Raw genomic sequence first — 19,460 nt, 5'->3', positions numbered from 1 at the left:
TCTAAGCAGGCTGGTTTCGGCCCATGGGCCTTGAGTTTAACAGCCCTGTTTTAAAACAATGTTTCCCAACCTTATTCATTTTAAGATGTCTGAACTTCTACTCCCAGAATACTCCAGCCAGCAATGCTAGTTGGAGTATTCTGGGAGTTAAAGTCCACACATCTTAAAATGAATAAAGTTCGGAAGTACTGCTTTAATAGAACCGTTTTAAATGAACAAACTGGTAGCCTATACTACAATTTTCATGGATACCCAAGGAACTACAGCGAATATGTAGCTCCTTCCTAGCATATATGAAAATAGGTCATATCTATTGCTGAAACAAATATTAGAACATTTCAAATGCAACTCGTTTTGTTCTGCAGAACAGAGTGTATATAGCAGCACACAAATTAGCAGATATAACAGCAACTTCTTACAATCTTCCTGAGGAGATGGCAGTTGTTGGTTGACCTTGTCTAGCCTTAGAAGCCAAGCAAGATTAACCTTGCTGAATCACAAATTGGGAACCACTAAGGAATCTGTAAACTAGACTGTTCAGAAGAAGCAATGGCAAAACCATTTCTTTATTTTTGGTGAAGAGAAAACAAACTGCATGGACATACTGATAATCACCAAGAGTTGAGTTGACTTTGGATCCTGGAAAATCTAGTTTTTAATCTTGAAAGTTAACTTTTCAGCTTTCCCAGTTTGTTCTGTCAATATTAAACATGGCTTAGAATTATACGTATCTGTAGTGATGCCATCATCCCAGTAATAATGTACGGCTGTGAGGGTTGGACCATAAGGAAGGCCGAGCACCAAATTGAAGCGTTCTGAATTGTGGTGCTGGAGAAGACTCTTGAGAGTCCCTTGGACTGTAAGGAGATCAGATCAGTCAATCCCTAAAGCAATCAGCCCTTATTGTTCTTTAGAAGGATAGATACTGAAGTTGAAGCTCAAATACTTTGGCCACCTAATGAGAAGAGAGGACTCATTGGAAAAGATCCTGATGTTGGGAAAGATTGAAGGCTAAAGGAGAAGGGGATGGCAGAGGATGAGACAGCAATAGCAATAACATGTAGACTTATATACTGTCCTATAGTGTTTTACAGCAATCTCTGGGTGGTTTACAATCTCAGCATTATTTAGAATAGAATAGATTAACAGAGTTGGAAGGGACCTTGTAGGTCTTCAAGTCCAACTGCCTCTTCAAGCATCTCTTCTTAAAAACTTCCAGTGTTGGAACATTCACAACCTCTGCAGGCAAGTTGTTCCACTGACTAATTATTCTAACTGTCAGGAAATTTCTTCTTAGTTCTACGTTGCTTCTCTCCTTGATTAGTTTCCATCCATTGCTTCTTTGTCTTGCCCTCAGGTGCTTTGGAGAATAGCTTGACTCCCTCTTCTTTGTGGCAACCCCTAAGATATCTGCTATCATGTCACCCCTAGTCCTTCTTTTCATTAAACTAGACAGCCCCAATTCCAGCAATCGTTCCTTATATATTTTAGCCTCCAATCCCCTAATTTGCATATTGTTCCCAACAATCTGGGTTTTACCAACCTCAAAAGGATCGAAGGCTGAGTCAACCTTTGTAAATGCCCCAACACTGGAAATTTTTAAGAAAATGTTGGATAGCCATTTGTCTGAAATGGTGTAGGGTTTCCTGCCTGGGCAGGGGGTTGGACTAGAAGACCTCCAAAGTCCCTTCCAACTCTGATATTATTATTATTATTATTATTATTATTATTATTATTATTATTATTATTATTATTATTATTATTATTATTATTATTATTATTATTATTATTATTATTACCTTGAGCCCTAATCAGGACCGAACTCCAAGCTTTGGGCAGAGTTTGCCTGCAATACTGCAATTAACCACAGTATGACCAGGGCTCCTATGGCTAGGAGTTAGACAAGTGGTTAAATAGTGATGAGATAGTATCATCTAGTGCTATGAACATGAATTTGGGAAAACTCTGGGAGACGGGGAGGACAAGGGAGCAGGGCATGCACGCTGTGGTTCATGGTGTTGCGAAGAGTCGGGCATAATTTAGTGACTAAACAATGATGCTATCATTGTTGTTGTTGTTAGTTGCGAAGTCGTGTCCGACCCATCGCGACCCCATGATAACGTTCCTCCAGGCCTTCCTGTCCTCTACCATCCTCTGGAGTCCATTTAAACTCATGCCTACTGCTTCAGTGACTCCATCCAGCCACCTCGTTCTCTATCGTCCCCTTCTTCTTTTGCCCTCAATCTTTCCCAGCATTAGGCTCTTCTCTAGTGAGTCCTTCTTTCTCATTAGGTGGCCGAAGTATTTCAGTTTCATCTTCAGGATCTGGCCTTCTAAAGAGCAGTCAGGGTTGATCTCCTCTAGAACTGACTTGTTCTAGAGGACTCACAGGAGTCTTCTCCAGCACCAGAGTTCAAAGGCCTCAATTCTTTGGCGCTCAGCTTTTCTTATGGTCCAACCTTCACAGCCATACATTGCAACTGGGAAAACCATAGCCTTGACTATACGCACTTTTGTTGGCAGGGTAATGTCTCTGCTTTTTAGAATGCTGTCTAGATTTGCCATAGCTTTCCTCCCCAGGAGCAAGTGTCTTTTAATTTCTTGGCTGCAGTCCCCATCTGCGGTGATGCTATCATAGTGTGCATATAACCCTATTGTAAGTATAGATGCAATATAATCGGGGGCCAGAATCAAGACTAACCTAAAGCCATTGCTTCTATTGGGCCTGTTCTAATCTGAATTAAATCATAGTTTGAAGAATACTTTTACTTAGTGAAAGAACTCATTACGGTGGTGAAAAAACAGGAAGAGAGGAATTTGCTATAGGAAGAAAAAAAGGAACATGTAGCTGACTCTAAATGTGGATGAATCAACAGAGAAGGGGATTTGTTCAGAAACTGAATTCAAGAAATGCAGTCTTATTGCATATGCTACATGCAGATTTGCAGGGAAGGATTCTTCAGCATTGTCAAAATCTCATTTGCCTGTAATCCCTGATTGCAAAGAATTGAATTGCTTTGCTAGGCTCAAATATCAAACTAATACAGGAATCTTCTATTCTCCTTTCTTTACACCAGGACTTAGAGAAGGCTGGAGTCTGTGCTTATGTATACAAGGCATTATCATGAAGATACTGAGGGGGGGAAAAAGAGTGCAGGCCAGGATCTGCAAAATCGAGCCAAGGTGCCACATAAAGGCACTTAAAAACGTGGCTAACTCATTTTAATTCTCAGTCAAGTTTCTGACATTTGCCTCCTTGATCTGAAATAGCTACTGCCTTAAGCCCAAATTTTTTCCCACTTTCTTCCAGACATCCATCAAAGACTTTGAAGCCTGCCTGAACAGAGGAAAAAGTTTTATAGTATCACTTTTTACAAAAGATGACTTTTTCCCCCCCAGAAAAGGGTCTTAAAAAACCCATTTACCATCAATGACAAGCCAGTTGATTTATCAGCTATCAAAAAATCCTGAGAAGCCTCCAGTCTACGAGAGACCACATTTCCTAGCAAGTTAAGATGGTTGCCAATTTGTCAGCCTGTCATTTCTTCTTACACCAATCCCAGAGACAAAGACCCTAGTTCCTCAAGGGAGGAAAAGTTATAAAGAAGTTGAATGTCTCTCCTTCATCCGATTCTTTGTGGAGGCGCTTGCCTTGCTAAGTACCTGCAAAAGATAAGACCAGACACAATCCAATGTGCAGAAAAGCCAGGCTTCAGCTCCAGCTATTATCTGAAAATTGTTACTCACCTCTAATGTGGTCAATACAATCTTCTCAACTGAAGAAAAATAAGCCTCCCACAAGAACTGTGTCTGCTGTCTAAGTGCTAGGATTTTATCCTGATGGATAGACCTGATTGTAGAAGGGATCTGTAATACAACACAGAAACAAATAAGGCATTCGAAAACACGACAACCTGGCAACATTAAGACACGACGAGAGGCCTTTCCAAACAATCTGTTTATAGCTCAATTGGTTTAGATTTTATACATTTAGTCTATAATGCATTTGGCTCTCATCTATGGCACGCAATCCACATTGCCAGGCCATACCAACCATGAAAGCAATAATTGGAAATTGAGTTATACGGGCTGTTAATGCTGTGTCTCTGTCCCACTTATGATCGGAGAAGCCAACACTTCTTACATTTACGATAGGTCTTGACTTACAACCATTCGCTTAGTGATGGTTGGAAGTTACAGTCACACCAAAAAAGTAACATAAATTATGAGTTTTTCACACTTAGGATTGTTGTAGCATCCCTGTGGTTATGTGATCGAAATTTAGACACTGGGAAACTGGCATGTAATTATGACGGTTGCAATGTCTCAGAGTCACATGATCAACTTTTGCAATCTTCTGACAAGCAAAGTCAATGGGGAAGCCAGATTCACTTAAGAACCATGTTACTAACTTAAGAATTACAGCAATTATCTTCACAAAGTTCCTCTGCCGTGCCGTGAGCCAGAAATTTAAATTTAAATAATAAAAGGTTGTAAAATAGGGCACAAACTCAACATGGATGCCTATAATCTTTCGGAACTTAAAAAAGGTTTTTCAGTCCATCTTCCAAGCTGTTTTCTCAAAAGCAGAAATATTTAGAACCAGCATGTAAACCAACAATCCAGAAGTGAGAGTGCAAGGTCAATTTTTTAAAAGCCATTTTCAAATGATAATGTTCCATGTGACTGAAGGGGAAATGGATGATAATGTTATTAGCTGGGCAAAGTTTGAACTAAATTAAAATTTATGGGAAGTAGAATCAATTTTGCAACTGTCCTGGCTCCTTTGACTACCTTTGCAAGTGTGGCTTTTGAAACACAAGTACAAAATGAGGTCTTCAATCTGAAAAAAATCCCCACCTTCTTTATTCCCAGTTCACCATGACAATTTTTGGACTAGATAATAGAAAAAGAAAAAGATAATAATAGAGAGCCAGCTTGATCTAATGTCCCAAAGGACATTTTTCAAGAGGGAACTGGACTTGTTTTCTCTTTGGGATGTTTCGCTGGGCCACTATCCTGTCAGAGCTGAAGAAGTTTCTTGGATGAGAAGCGAAATGTCCTCAAAGAGAAAAGAAAAAAGTCCAGTTTCCTCCTGAAAAAGCACCTTTGGTACAACATTGAACTGGATGACTGAGAATCTCTAAAGACGTTTGGTCTAATAGTTAAGGCACTAGGCTAGAAACCAGAGGACTATGAGTTCTAGTCCTGTCTAAGACATGAAAACCAGTCTGGATATCTCTGGGCCAATTACCAGGAGACTGTGAGTTCTAATTCCACTTTAGGCATGAAAGATGGCTGGGTCATTTCAGGCCTGTTATTTTCTCGCAGTTCAACCCACCTCACAGGGTTGCTGTGGGGAAAATAGGAAGGGGAAAGGAGTATTAGGAATTCTCCTCCTGGAGTTATTTATAAAAAACAGCAAAAAAATAGGGCCAAAAACTGCTCATGGTATATTTATGGGCTATGGATTCGTTCTCAATAAGTTATATATAATGCTTGTCAATCTATATGCACAAAGTAACTTATACTGATGAATTTATCCATATTGAGTTCTTGTTTTTGATCTCAATTTAAATTTTTAACCGTTTCCACACCAGTTTACAACTAAACCCCTTCTCCTGTAAATCTTTATAAAGATTTTCATCACGCATACATCTGTCCTTTGCATTACTTTTTTTAAACATTGTTTTTCTTAATGGAGAACTGCTTCATAAAATTAAGGACAGTGATTCTGGTTCATCTATTGATGTAGGAAATGCAAATTAAGCAGCTCTTTAATAAGTATAAAACTAAAGTAATTTCTCCATCATTCCTACTTATGTCCTAAAAGTTCCCTAGAGGATATTTTTGCTCTGCAAACAGACAATCCCTTGGTGGCCAAGTGGGATCACATCCACAGGAAGAAGAAAAAAGGAAGAGACTACAAGTAATCCCCATTTAACGACTGCCTTGGAATATGACCATTCCCAATTTTGATGATGATGTGACCAATGTCTGAATTTATGACCATTGCAGATCTGTAAAGTAAAGATAAGTTGAAGTAAGATCACAAGCACACTCAAGGCTTCACTTAATAATCACTTAGTAAACAACCAAATCTCTGGTCTCAGATATAGCTGCTAAGTGAGGAACTATCTGTATCAAAGAAAGATGCCAAGTTTCTATGAACTGTATGATCTTTAGGCATCTTGCATAGCAGACAGGGGAAATAATTGATTCCAGTTTATCTGATTTGTATATCTTCTTCTATCTATGTGTAGATAGGTTCTAAAATAGGAAAAATAAATTCTTCTTGATATTCCATTTATTGAAAAGGGTGCTATTTCAGTACGGCACCTATTTTCTCATTAGGCTGCTGTGTTCTTCCCAAGCCTTTCAAATAATTCATTTTTTTCCTGGGCTAATTATGCGTAAAGCATCTGCCTATGTTTGCTTTTGATTTGTGCCATTTTGCATTTTCCGCTTACACATTAGATTATACCCAACAAAAGGCTTCTTCGCTCATACATATTCTCTCATGTTTCTACCCCCAAAATGCATTCCGATAAAATACTCTTAATTAGAATACATCTGTTCTTTACATAGCCTCATGATTTCATAGACAATAGGGACAGTGAGGAAACAGCTCAAGGGCAACAATTTTCCTAGGCCAAATTGTGTTTTGGCAAGAGGTTCATTGAGTTGAAAGCTGTAATGGTATGTGAGAATGGCCTTGGGAGACAGGAGGGAAAGCCGCAGACTGGAGAACCATTATCCAGATATCTCAGTCCACAGAAGGAGGGAGAACATGGGGATCATTTCAGAAAGGATATTTCCTAGTTTTGGGGAGAGTAAAAGGAAAGGGTGGGAGAGTCTTACATGATTCTGTTAATGTAACTTCTGAGCTAATACTGGTTGTGTTTCTTGTCTGTGTTGTGGCCCGCCGGAGGCCTGGGAGCTGGCAGCAGAGTCGGACAGTGAGGAGGTTAGGGAGGAACATGGGCCAGTCCTGGAGTCTGGGGAAGGCTCGGACGAGGGCTCTGCGTCGGAGGCAGAGAAAGGGCCATCTGGGAGGTACGTGCTGCCTCTGGAGCTTCCAGAGTCGGACCTCAGTGAGGCAGAGGAACAGCACGCGCATGCATAGAGCTGCCAGAAGGCAAGAACAGTTAAAACAAAAGGGACGACTCGGGAGTAGGGCTTGGAGATGATTGGCCCCTCCCATAAGACTTAAAAGAGGATCAAAGACACGTGGGCCTTTGCAGGAAGCAACGTTGTTAATTCCGCTCAGTTTAAAGTCTGAAGCTTTGTTTGGTTCTGGACTCCATGTGGCTTTGCTAATTAGGTCTTTGGCAGCGTGTCAAGAGAGATAAAGGTGGATGATTATCAGCCTTATCCCGAAGGACTCTTTACAACTATTTGGGACTAATCTGTGAATGAACAGAATTCACAGCTATTGCAATAAAAGAGGTTTTTGGGACTATTCATGTGTTTTACTGACTCAGAAAAGTCTGGACTACTTCGCAAAGTTAACAAAGCCCTTCCGCTTAATACCCGGTTTTGCTTAAATTGCTGAGCAGTATCCCATGTTGGTCAGTGCTCCTTTCACCAAGCTACGGGGGGCTTCCCAAAGCAAGAGGCAGAGGACATACTATTTTCATTCATTGGTTCAGCAAGGGCATGAGAAGAAGCAATGCTATTTTGCAGCTCCAAGGAGCAAATTTTTGTTGGTGTTTCCTCCTGAGCCAAATGGGGTCTCCCAAGATGGATGGAAATTCCATGATATGACGTTTCATGCAAAGATGGCACTAATCAACATCTCTGTTGAATGTAGAAGAAGGCCAATAGGCAATCATTTTAACAATCTGTAAATTTATATTAAAACAAGGGTCACAAGAAAACTAAAAATGGAAATACAAGACCCACAGTCAAGCTTCCCAGGTAGATCATATAGGAAACATGAGCAGATGAGCTAATTCTGTTTCATTTTAAGGTGATAGTAGCAGACTCTTTGAAGTACAAATATCCTTCCCTCTCCTTTACAGCCTGAGAAACTAGGGAGAGTCCCTTTGGAACCTCTTTCTACTTCCATTGTCCACTGCAGACTACAGCTTTCCTTATCTGACCATTCCTTAGGCAGCATTTCTTCCTCACCCTCTCCAAGGTCTTTCTCACATTACATTACAACCATCAATACCAATGCAGGAACACAGCAATTAGCCATACAAGTCAACATTGAAGTAATAGTATCTTCATCTATTGGTGATGTGAAGATCTTCCTGGACCAAGCCAACACTGGAATCACTGAAATGTGCAGGCTATGGCTTGAAAGTGCTTCATAAGGAATATAGACCTTGAACTGTAAGGAGCCAGATTTATCCACTACCCTTAAATGGAACCCAGACCCAATCAATGAGTGAGACTTGAAGGAATGACTGTTTAGAGCAGAGGTGTCAAACTCAAGGCCTGGGGGTCAGATCCGGCCTGTGTGGTGCTTAGATCTGGCCCACGGGCCGGCCCTGGAAACAGCAAAGGACTGACCTACGATGCCTCTGCCAGTGAAAACAGAGCTCAGGAGGCTGCACGCAGATCCTCCTGACTTCTTTTTTCGCTGGCAGAGGGTTGCAGGATGCCGTTGCAGCCGAAAGGGGAGCTCAGGAGCCCGTTTTCTCTGGCAGAGCACTCGGGCTACTCAACATCACTTGTGTCGAGGCACCCTCAACATGAATGATGTTGAGCTGGCCATGCCCACTCTGTCACCCCCCCGGTCAAACACAACTCTCAATGAAATAGAGTTTGACACCCCTGGTTTAGAGTCAGTGGTTTTTGTTATACTTTATAGTAAACAATGCTTTAGTGAAAAAATGTAGGTTTTCACAGCTGCTGTTCAGTGGTGAAATGACTTCTGGGAAACATTGCCCAAGACAATGAATATGGCTTTAAATATCGGTTTAGAGATTCATGAATGAACATAACCATTTCCCTGCTTTTCTTTTCTTCTTGTTTGGCCAAGAAGATTATTTCAGAGGCATCTCTGCCTATACTTTACACAGTAGTTGCTGAAACTACTGCTGCTGAATCTTAACTACGGCTAAACATACCAGCTTTGTAAAGCAGTCTCAAATTCGCTTATTTTTGGTTTTATCTCTTTAGGTAACTTTTTATGGCACCTCCTTGTTAATCTCAGTTAACGTGAAACTTAGTGTGCTGGGTTCATATAACATGGCAATTGGGAATGAAATGTAGGAGAAGTTTGTAAAGTCTTCACTGTAATTCTGTTGCAAAATCTTAACCCTATTTCAACACAGTTTTAAAGGAGATTACAGGGATTACAGGGAGATTTCATTGGTTTTCCTCACGATGATCTTCGTCTGAAGACTGTCAGGGAAAGGGTGGTTTTCCCTAAGGTTCAAATCTTTTGATATCATGATATCCTTATGGATTATTTGACAAATCTAGAAGGAAGATTTCAGATAGTTTAACTTTCTTAAAACAATAGCAGTTGAGTGGATGGAGTCCTTTAGATCCTTTAGATTCTGTCTTCACCATTTTTAAGTATCTACAAGGAATCAATGAGAAAGAACTTCGGGAGATTTAGAGCTATCAATATTCTGCTGGAACCAAATGTATTTTTCTATAACATGACTGTACTTAACAATTACCTAGATCAGTGTTGGCGAACCTTTTCGGCACCAAGTGCCGAAACAGGAGCATGTGAGTACCAGTAACTGGAAAAACAGCTGCGCATGTGTGCACCTAGTCTTCCAGTTTCTGGTGCACATGTGAGCATGAAGACCAGCTGGCTGGTGCGCATGCATGCACAGGAAACCCGAAGATCATCTTCCTGGTGCGCGCATGTGTACTGGGCGGCTGCTTTTTTGGTTTCTGGTGCTTCTGCGAGTGTGAAGACCAGCTGGCTGGCACACTGAAACCTGGAAGAGCAAACGGGCGATGGCTCACGTGCCCAGAGAGATGGCTCTGCATGCCACTTCCGGCATGCGTGCCATAGGTTCACCATCATGGACCTAGATGCTGATAATAAATTGAAACAGAATCCGAGCATGATGGAGGTACTCATTTTAAGGGATCAGAATTCTGAAGAAGTTGTGGCTTTCCTGATTTTAAATGGAGTTATTCTCGCCTCAAAACAACAGTCTGGGAAACGCTACTGGATGGGGATCCTTTTCTGATTTTCTAAAGTGGAGCCAGGACACTCTTTCCTGGATGGAAAATATCCTTAAAATGATGAGGATATTGATGAGCTATCAAGGATAAGGCACACTACATAGATTGGTTCTGTCTAGCAGAGAACACAGCAGCTGGTTGGATTCCTAAAGAACTGAAAGAAACTTTATTTTTTCTTTTAATGACCCTGTAATCCCTTGCATTGGGATGGAGTCGTGGCAACTGGATGGAGCTGAGCGTTTACTGGCCGGATGCCCTTCCTGATGCCTGTGTGGGGCATTTTTTTCTCTTTGCGCCCGTAGAGAGAAATATCTGCTCCTAGCTAGGATTAAACTCACAGCCTCCTGATTGTGAGGCAAGAGCTCCACCTCTAGGCCACCACGCCGCTGGAAAGAAACCACATTATACACTGTACTGCTTGCCAATTTTTTTTCCTGAGTGAAATGGAAACTGATGGGTATTATTGTTAAAACTTTATATGGCTTTGGTCCAGACCTCTTGAAAACACCTTTTCCATGTAACCTGAGACTGAGATAATGAATGGGACTCAAGGTCTAGTCTAAATTCTTTGGGATGCATTCTCCATTACACTTGAAGCCTAAAATACCCAAAACAGGCTTTGCGTAATTCATTTTAACTCTTTCACATTGGAGCTTTTTATTATTTCTAGTTTTAAAGTTGGCTTTACATTTTCTTGAAAAAGTGTGAGAGGTCTTTAGCGAGTTAAGTTTAGTTTAAGAAATAAAATAATTAATTAAATGATGTGGGCTGAATAGGAGGCTAAATGTAATCATACTCTAATACAGCCAGGGAACCAACATGATTAATTCTCATTCTAGGACTGGAAAGACTTCAGGTTCAAATCCTGAATTTACACCTGAAGCTCACTAGGCGGTTTTTGATTGAACACTTATTTTTACCGGAGTGAGCACGGAGAGAAAGATAGGCTATATAAGGATAGAAAGGTAGGAAATATGGAAATAAAAGTCTTTATTATTATTATGCAGAAAAGATATATCCCATTTACTGATAAGATTAAAATAGGTTAGCTACCTTTTCAAGAGCCTGCATCATATGACATATACAGTAAACTTTTAACTGTGCAATATTATGCATTTGGTCCTAACACCCTATCTTTTCAATGGGAGCTATTCATTACTTAGTCCATTCAGGATTGTGGCTTATTTTTTTTTTTTAAAATCACCCTATTTAATTGGTTTTGTAACTCTAAAGTGCCCAGCAAAGAAATCTTCTGAATTTATAAATTGACATGAATGTATGAATTTTCAGGTAGATTTTGTTTTGGCAATATTTACATTTTAGGCAATCATTTGTTACATGTCCATTGGAGTTGGGGGAGGGGGCTAATACATTCAAATAAATTCAAATCTTTTTTTAAGATTTGCATTATGTCTAATTGACTGCATTTCATTGTTTTTCTTCCAATCTTTTGAGATAAATCTTTTTATCTGTTTCTGCATATGAAAAGAACAGTGGGTGAAACGGAGCCATTGATATCTTCAAAGTTTTGTGGCAAGGTGTGGAGGGGCAATCTTAGAATACAGGTAGTCCCCAAATTACAGCCATTTGTTTAGTGACTGTTCAAAATTACAACAGTATTAAGTGACTTATGACCAGTCCTCACCCATACAGCAGAATCCCGATGGTCACGTGATCAAAATTTAGGCACTTGACTACCAGCATGTATTTATAATGCTTGAAGTATCCTGAGGTCACATGACTGCCATTTGTAACCTTCTCAATTGGCTTCCGATGAACAAAGTCAATGGGGGAAGTTGGATTTGTTTAATGACCACAAGATCATTTAACAACTGCAGTGATTTACCTAATACCTGTGGGAAAAAGATCATAAAACAGATGCGGCTTACTTAACAACCGCTTCCCTTAGCAAGGGAAATTCTAGTCACAATTGTGGCGGTTACAAGAATTGCCTGTATTTTTCTAAAGCCTATTTTTACACGTTGGCTGACTTACAACACAAACTAGGGCTTCCGTTTTAAATTTCATTTGGCTATTTGCTATTCATCTCTTGGCTTACAAGACGGCTGTGGGCAAGGATGAGCTGAGGCTGAACTGCCCACGAATACAAGAGAATCATTAGGACAGGAGGATGCTTGAATAGCAGGCCACCGGTACAATAAACACGGAAGAAGAAAAGAGGTGCTAAAATGACAACAGAGAAAGTGGCTTCAGCTTGTCTGAAGCCGGAGCAGCATGACAGTATGGAGAATATGTAAATAAAAACATGCGAGTGCATCTAAATTGGGAAATGAAAAACTGCAATGCAACAAAAACATTTCCCAAAGCAGACATTTGGGCTTCACGCCAGCTCTTTAAAAACCACTGTTAATAATAGTATAGTAGCTGTTCTAGTAAGGGAAGCAGCTGTGAAGATAATCAATTCTGCATTACAGGAAACAACAAAGATCAGAATATTAATGTACTCTTGGGAGGGAAGGGACATTCACAGGTATTTGGAATGCTGCACAGCCTTTTCATCTCTTACCTTCGTCAGCTAAATACGTCAGGCAGGCATAGATTTTTACATTTTTGCCAGATTTAAATACGTCGGACGCGCACATGGCAGTACGGAGCGTACCTTGCATGGAAAGGAATACAGGTTGATTCCTTGAAGTCTCCCGTTAAAAGGGTCTCAGAGGCATCTCCCCTTTCTCCCTCGTCCCTATATTCTAGCAAATTGGAGGGTAGCTTTGAATCCAGAAGCACTCTTTCAAAAAAAATAGTGGGCTTAAGCCAGAAATGACTCTCCGCGGATGAGCATTTTCTCACTGGTAGAAGCACAAGTTTAGTCCTCGACTAACGACCACAGTTAGAACCAGAATTTCCATTGCTTAGCAACACAGTTGTTAGGTGAGTCGCGCTGAAGTTTATGACTTTTTCACCGTGGTTGTTAAGTGAATCACAGGGTGGTTTAGTAACTACAGCTTCCCTTACTGTCTTTGCTTGTCAGAATACTGGCGAGCAAAATATTTACAATACTGATAACTTCTCATCCTAAATCAGGGTTTGGGGCAACCTACCTATGACTCTCACATGGATTTATCTATAATTCTGAGCTGTTTCTGAATTCAGCTTGTAAATATTAAAAAGCACTCAAGATACATATTGAAACGTCATGGTTTTACTGTTGAAATATTTGCAGTATTTTATGAGCAAATGTTGATCACGTGACCCTTGTATGCTGCAACTCTTGTAAATGCATGCTGGCTGCCAAATTTTGGTCATGTGATCATGGGGATGCTGCGATAGTTGTAAGTGTGAGGACTGGTCACAAGTTACCTTTTTCAGTGCCATTTGAATAGTCACTAAACTAATGATGATAAACTGAGGTAAACTTATTAAAAAAAAAAGTCCCAATAACCCGATTTTTATTAGTGGAAAGTAGCGATTTGGGGCATTTCTTTTATTTCTATTTAAGTGTTTAAAGGCATGAGATTAGCACCAAATTCTTCAAAGTAGATTTTTGCAAGGATTGGGAGAGAACAATATGCCTGAATAATCCAGTAATTTGGGTTCTTTCACTAGATGCAGAGTCTTTATAAAACACTAGAATGAAGTGAAACAGTCTGTTTTTTTTTTCTCCAAAAACTATGACAGAGGTTGACTTAAACAAGGGAGTTACTCTTCCCTCTTTATTGCATACAAGGGTCACTCCCATCATTCTGCTCTTCCTGGGATTAAACCGTATATAAAAGGGATGTCGAGACTCAGGACAGAGAGCAGGGAAGAGCAACAAAGATGATTAAGGGGCTGGAGGCTAAAACGTATGAGGAACGGTTGCAGGAACTGGGTATGTCTAGTTTAATGAAAAGAAGGACTAGGGGAGACATGATAGCAGTCTTTCAGTATCTAAGGGGCGGTCACAAAGAAGAGGAGGTCAAGCTATTCTTCAAAGCACCCGAAGGCAGGACAAGAAGCAATGGATGAAAACTAATCAAAGACAGAAACAACCTAGAACTAAGGAGAAATTTCCTGACACTTAAGAGCAATTAATCAGTGGAACAACTTGCATCCAGAAGTTGTAAATGCTCCAACACTGGAAGTTTTGAAGAAGATGTTGAATAACCATTTGTCTGAAGTGGTGTAGGGTTTCCTGGCTAAGCAGGGGGTTGTACTAGAAGACCTCTAAGGTCCCTTCCAACTCTGTCATTCTATTCTATTCTAAATTGCATTTGCCTTTCCCAATTCCTTCCAGCTGTAATGTCTATGACTCTTCTTAAAGGAAGGAAGGATTTCCAAGCCCTTAAGCGTAACTGGAAAGTATTTGGTAGGGGAAGACAGTTAAGAGAAAGAGAAAAGAGACTGGAAAAGTCTCATATAGAAATAACTGAGGATCTTGATTTTTGTACAATTCTGTAAGGTAATCTGCATCATTCTCCTGGATTAATATTTCACCGCCCAGAGTCATTTCAGCCTTATATATGTGATCAATCAATCAATCAAGTATGGATCAAAACTTAGTTATCTACCTAATGCCGCACTTTTCAAATTTCATGGCTCAACTTCTGTAACATTGTAGAGGCTCATAAAATACTGTAGATATTTCAACAGTAAAGCATGAAGTTTAAATCTGTATCTTGAGTGCTTTTTAATATTTACAAGCTGAATTTAGAAAGAGCTCAGAATTACAGATAAACACATGTGAGAGTCATAGGTAGATTGCCCCATCCCTGATTTAGGATGTAAAGTATCAGAATTAAAAATATTTTGACACTGCAGATCACATTTGTAAGGCAAGAGCTTTCAACCTGAGCTCTTCCACGCACCTATATGAAAAAAATATCAGATGTTGCTGCATTTTTAACCAAGACATTTGGAAGCTGGAATGACCTTCATGTCAGAAAGTGAATAATGCTTTATTAAATGAGTTAATATTCACAATGACACAGACAAAGCCTGCCTAATAAAAATCTCTTTTATGGCCATGACCTTTGGATATATCGTTCCTGAAAGTAGAGAAGATGGCTGCTATTGCCAACTGACTGGATGAAGGCCACTGTTTTCCCGCCATTCACCCACCTCTTACCTGTAATAACAATCTCTCATCTCCTATGACGGCAGCTTGATTCCAATTAATCACCTCGGAGAATGGAAGTTCCCATCCGTTGCTGAGCATCACAGGAATACAGGCAGCCTGCATAAAAAAATGTAAGGGGTGGACAGTTTTCAAGGTTCAATTGCAGGAGTTGGTATGTCTAGTTCAATGAAAAGAAGGACTAGGGGTTAATGTGATAACTATACCGTGTTTCCCAGAAAATAAGACCCTGTCTTATATTTTTTTTGAAACCTGAAATAAGCGCTTGGCCTTATTTTTTGGAGAGGTCTTATTATTTTGGGACGTGTGGAGCAAAATAGGGCTCCTTTTGCTGTCTTACCTTATTGCCAGCTGTCTCCCTAACCCTAACCAGAGGAAATGGCCGGGACCAGCTGCGCATGCATTTAAATATTTTCAGGGAGGGCTTATTTTTGAGGGGGGGGCTTATTTTAGTGCATGCGCTCAAAAGCCTGATTGGGCTTATTATCAGGGGATGTCTTATTTTCGGGGAAAACAGGGTAGCGCTTAGTCTTATATACCGCTTCACAGTATTTTACAGCCTTTTCGAAGCAGTTTACAAAGTCAGCATATTGCCCCCAACAATCCGGATCCTAATAAAAGAGAATATTTGTAGCTCAGGGTTGGAATGAGGGGTCCTTGGTGCTCTCTGAGCTTCCTTGTTTTCTTGCAGATGTTTCATTACCCTAACTAGGTAACATGTCAGTTTGTATTCTGGTGTCTTGCCTGACCGTGTGGGTGGAGCCAGCCTTAGAGATATTTTGGTTGGGCTGTTTACTGGATGGCTCTTTGGCCGTTTCTTGATTGGGGTGTTGCTTGATTGTTGGTCTGAAGTTGACCTTGGAATTAATCTATGCTGATCTGAGTGCCGATTCCTGGTATAGGGGAACTGGAGTCTTTTTATCTTTTGCGCTGGTTGCTTGTCTCTTTTGCATAGTCTATAGATGTTGTTAATGTTTCTGTGTCTATTGGTGGCTGATTTATCAGAGTGCCAGTCTTCTAGAAATTCCCTGGCAGTTTTGGATTTGGCCTGCTCTAGGATGGTCACATTTTCCCAACTGAAACTATGGTTAAATCCAGGCGTGAAATGCTCCCGGTTTGGACCAGATCTCCTGATCCGGTAGCGATGGCGGCGGGGTGGTTCGGAGAACCGGTAGCAAAAATCCCTGCCCCACCCCCATGCCCAGCTGAGCTGCGCGATCATCAGGTTTTTTTTTCTTTTAAAAGCATTTTTTCTTTGGCTGAAAAAATGTTTTTAAAAGTAAAAAAAAGCCTCTGATGATTGCATGGCTTAGGTGGGATCGTCAGAGGCTTTTAAAAGCATTTTTTCTACAACCTCTTCAGTTGAAGGTCCTAGAGAGGCTCTGGAGCCTGGGGAGAGCAAGCTGCTGCCAGGTTAACTGGGGTTTGAACATTTTCCTTAATCCTAATTATATCAGTCTGGAAGTCTGATATAAGACCTACTAGGTCTCTTCCAACTCTGTTATTCTGTTATCTGTTATAAACTAGACTTAAGGTTAGGGTGAGGTGTCCTAAGAGTCAGGGTTGATAACAGATATTAAAAGATAGTGGAAAAAAGAAGTGAAATGCATGCTGTATGAATTGGGTAATTCTGCTTTCTATATTTAACTGTGCAATTTTCAGTATCTTTTTGGTAAAATCCTGGTGGATCACTGCATTGTCAAACACAGAAGTTACAGCAGCAAGATAATTCTCCCAAACATATCTTGGATGGAGTGGGTAGATTGTTTCATTTTGCGTCATTTTAATTGACCTGCAGCTTCCTTTCCCTGAGAATGTCTAACAAACAGAAATTACCCCTTAAAACTTATTTAGCGTGCCTAGAAAAAATCTAGGCTAATTTTATAAACCCGTGACTCCATATAAACCTCAAAGCCCCCATGGACTGGACTGCTAAAAACTGAAACATGTTTTCCCATTCCACTTCAGTGGAAGTATAAAAATTATAGTGTAAGTCTTCAAATGAGCACATCTCAGTTTAAAAAAAATAAAACAAAATATCCAAATCTCTTGGTGGAACTTCACATCTTCTGAATATGTGATCGGTCAATGTTTTTTTCTGGCTCTGAGAGCCAATATATGGTACGTGACGTATATTTTCAGCAAAAAAGTCACCATCTTTGCTCTGGAGTAATATTTCTAACTCTATTTGTCCAATGGTCTAGGACTGTGATGGAGAACCTCTCTGCAGGCACACGAGCCATTGCCCCAGCTCAGCTCCACTGCGCATGTGCACACACTTCCCGCTGGCCAGCTGATTTTTGGGTGTCTGCCGTGCATGAGCAGGGAGCGGGAACATGCCGGACATGGGTGTGCATGCACAGGGGCGGTGGGATCGCATGTGCATGTACGGGGGTCGAGGAGAGCACGAGGGAGTTGCACGCATATGCGTGGGGTGGGGGAGTGTGAGGGGCTTGGCGTGTGGGGGGTTATCCCACGTGCATTGCATTATGGGTGCAGGCGCATGCACGGACTGTTGCACACATGCATTAATGCTTTTGGCAGGTGACGACAAAAAGGTTAGCCATCACTGGTCTAGGACAATCCATCTTTAAGGAAATATAACAATATCTCTTGATGGTGAGAAACTCCTGTGAGTCTCTGCTAATCTATCCTGAAGAAGAATGGATGAAGAAGAACAGAGTTTGAAAGGAGTTTAGAAGTCATCTAGTCCAGGGGTTCCCAACCTTTTTGGCACCATTGATTTGTTTCATGGAAGACAATTCTTCCAAAGATTGGGGTGGGTGGGTGAGGTTTCGAATGATTCAATTACATTACATTTGTTATTAACTTTATTTCTATTATTATTACATTGCAATCAGTGGTAAATAATTTAATAACCGGTTCTCTGCCCTAATGACTGGCTGGTAGGGTGGCCAGGGGTGTGTAACAGGCAGCACTCAGCCTCCTGCACCCCCCCCCCGGGAGCAAAAATGGATTGCTGGACGGGGCGCCCCCCCCGGTGGCCCGTTTTTGGCCTAGTAGGCCTCCCTGCAGCCTCATGGGAGCGGAAACAGGCCGTGGGGGGTGCGCTGCCCCCCCCGCTCCCCGTTTTGGGCCAAGGAGGCCTCCCTGAAGAAAGGAAGGAAGGAACAAAAGATAGTTCTGTGTGGACCTTTTATTAAATCCTTAGTTGTGTCTTTTTATTTTTTCCCCTTTACAAGCCTTTCCAAAGTTCTTCAGATCCACCAGCGGAAAGCTCCAACATTCAGGAGGGTGCGCTTCTAATCACCAATCAGTGAAATAGTTATGCTAAAATATACTCAATTACATGCATGGTTTCCTCCCCCAGCCCCCACTCCTTCTCTTTACTTGGGCCCTTTCAATTCTCCAATGCTGCTCCAACAGTCTTTGGCTTAAACCACAGGAGTGCTCTTCACAGGAGTGAAAGAGGCACACTCTCTTGGAGGGCAAATCCACACGTCCTCCCCCTTTCCATGTACATGTGTGCGAGCCTCAGCTCATCCAAACATCCTCCCCTCTTTGTGCATCCACACATCCTCTCCTCTCCATGTATATGTGTGCGAGCATCTTTCTATCATGTATGGAGGCGGGAGGTGTCGTGTCCCACTCCTCCGCTGACGGCCGGGTCAGGGAAATCTGAATCAGGCGTGCCTCTGCAGCTCTGCCAAAGTCCTAGCAAAGTCCTCAGGGCAGGCAGGAGACCAGAAAGTGACTTCAGCAAGATATGTTTAGACTTTGCCTGACTCAGAGAATGCCAGAAAGCAGATCCTTTATATAGCCATGGGGTGTGGCTCCATGACTCAGCACTTATCCAGGCCTGCCCCTTCCTTCCTTCTGTTGCCTCTGCCTATCAAGTCTTCTGACGTGAGGGTCACTCCAGTCGGCAGCTGTTGGCAATTGACCTCCCTCAGGCTTACATGCTGTGGAGGAGGGGGAGGGGTCTAGTTGCTCCGTTTGCCTGGGCATGGAGCCAGAGCTGGGGGCTGGAGGTATTTCCTCCTCTTCAGCCTGTCTGGGCATGGAGCCAGGGCTGGGGCCGGGAGGCATACTAGGAAATTCCTCCATGTTCGGAAGCAGATAAGAAGGCCCCGGCTGTGGTGAGATTGGACGAGACACAACAGGAGGGAGGAAGGGAGGGAGAAATAAGAGGAGGAGGAAGAGGTGGTTCTACTTGCCTCTGGCATCTGGCTTGGGGAAATAACAGTATCTCACTCGT

At 41.5% G+C, this 19,460-nt stretch overlaps 1 protein-coding gene across 1 annotated transcript in view; it reads right to left on the bottom strand.

Annotated features, from left to right (window-relative positions):
* Positions 1-19,460, bottom strand: part of EXT1 (exostosin glycosyltransferase 1) — a 363,437-nt gene that overhangs the window by 36,100 nt on the left and 307,877 nt on the right. The window contains exons 3-4 of the mRNA XM_058178388.1: positions 15,233-15,340; positions 3,748-3,867 (exon numbers count right to left, since the gene is read on the bottom strand). Coding sequence (XP_058034371.1) covers positions 3,748-3,867; positions 15,233-15,340 — 228 coding nt within the window. The remainder of the gene's footprint in view (positions 1-3,747; positions 3,868-15,232; positions 15,341-19,460) is intronic.

This window comes from Ahaetulla prasina, chromosome 3 (genome assembly GCF_028640845.1).
Source record: "Ahaetulla prasina isolate Xishuangbanna chromosome 3, ASM2864084v1, whole genome shotgun sequence".
Lineage (NCBI taxonomy): Eukaryota > Metazoa > Chordata > Lepidosauria > Squamata > Colubridae > Ahaetulla > Ahaetulla prasina.
The sequence above is the reverse complement of the archived record's forward strand: the minus strand, read 5'-3'. Positions and strand labels throughout refer to the sequence as shown.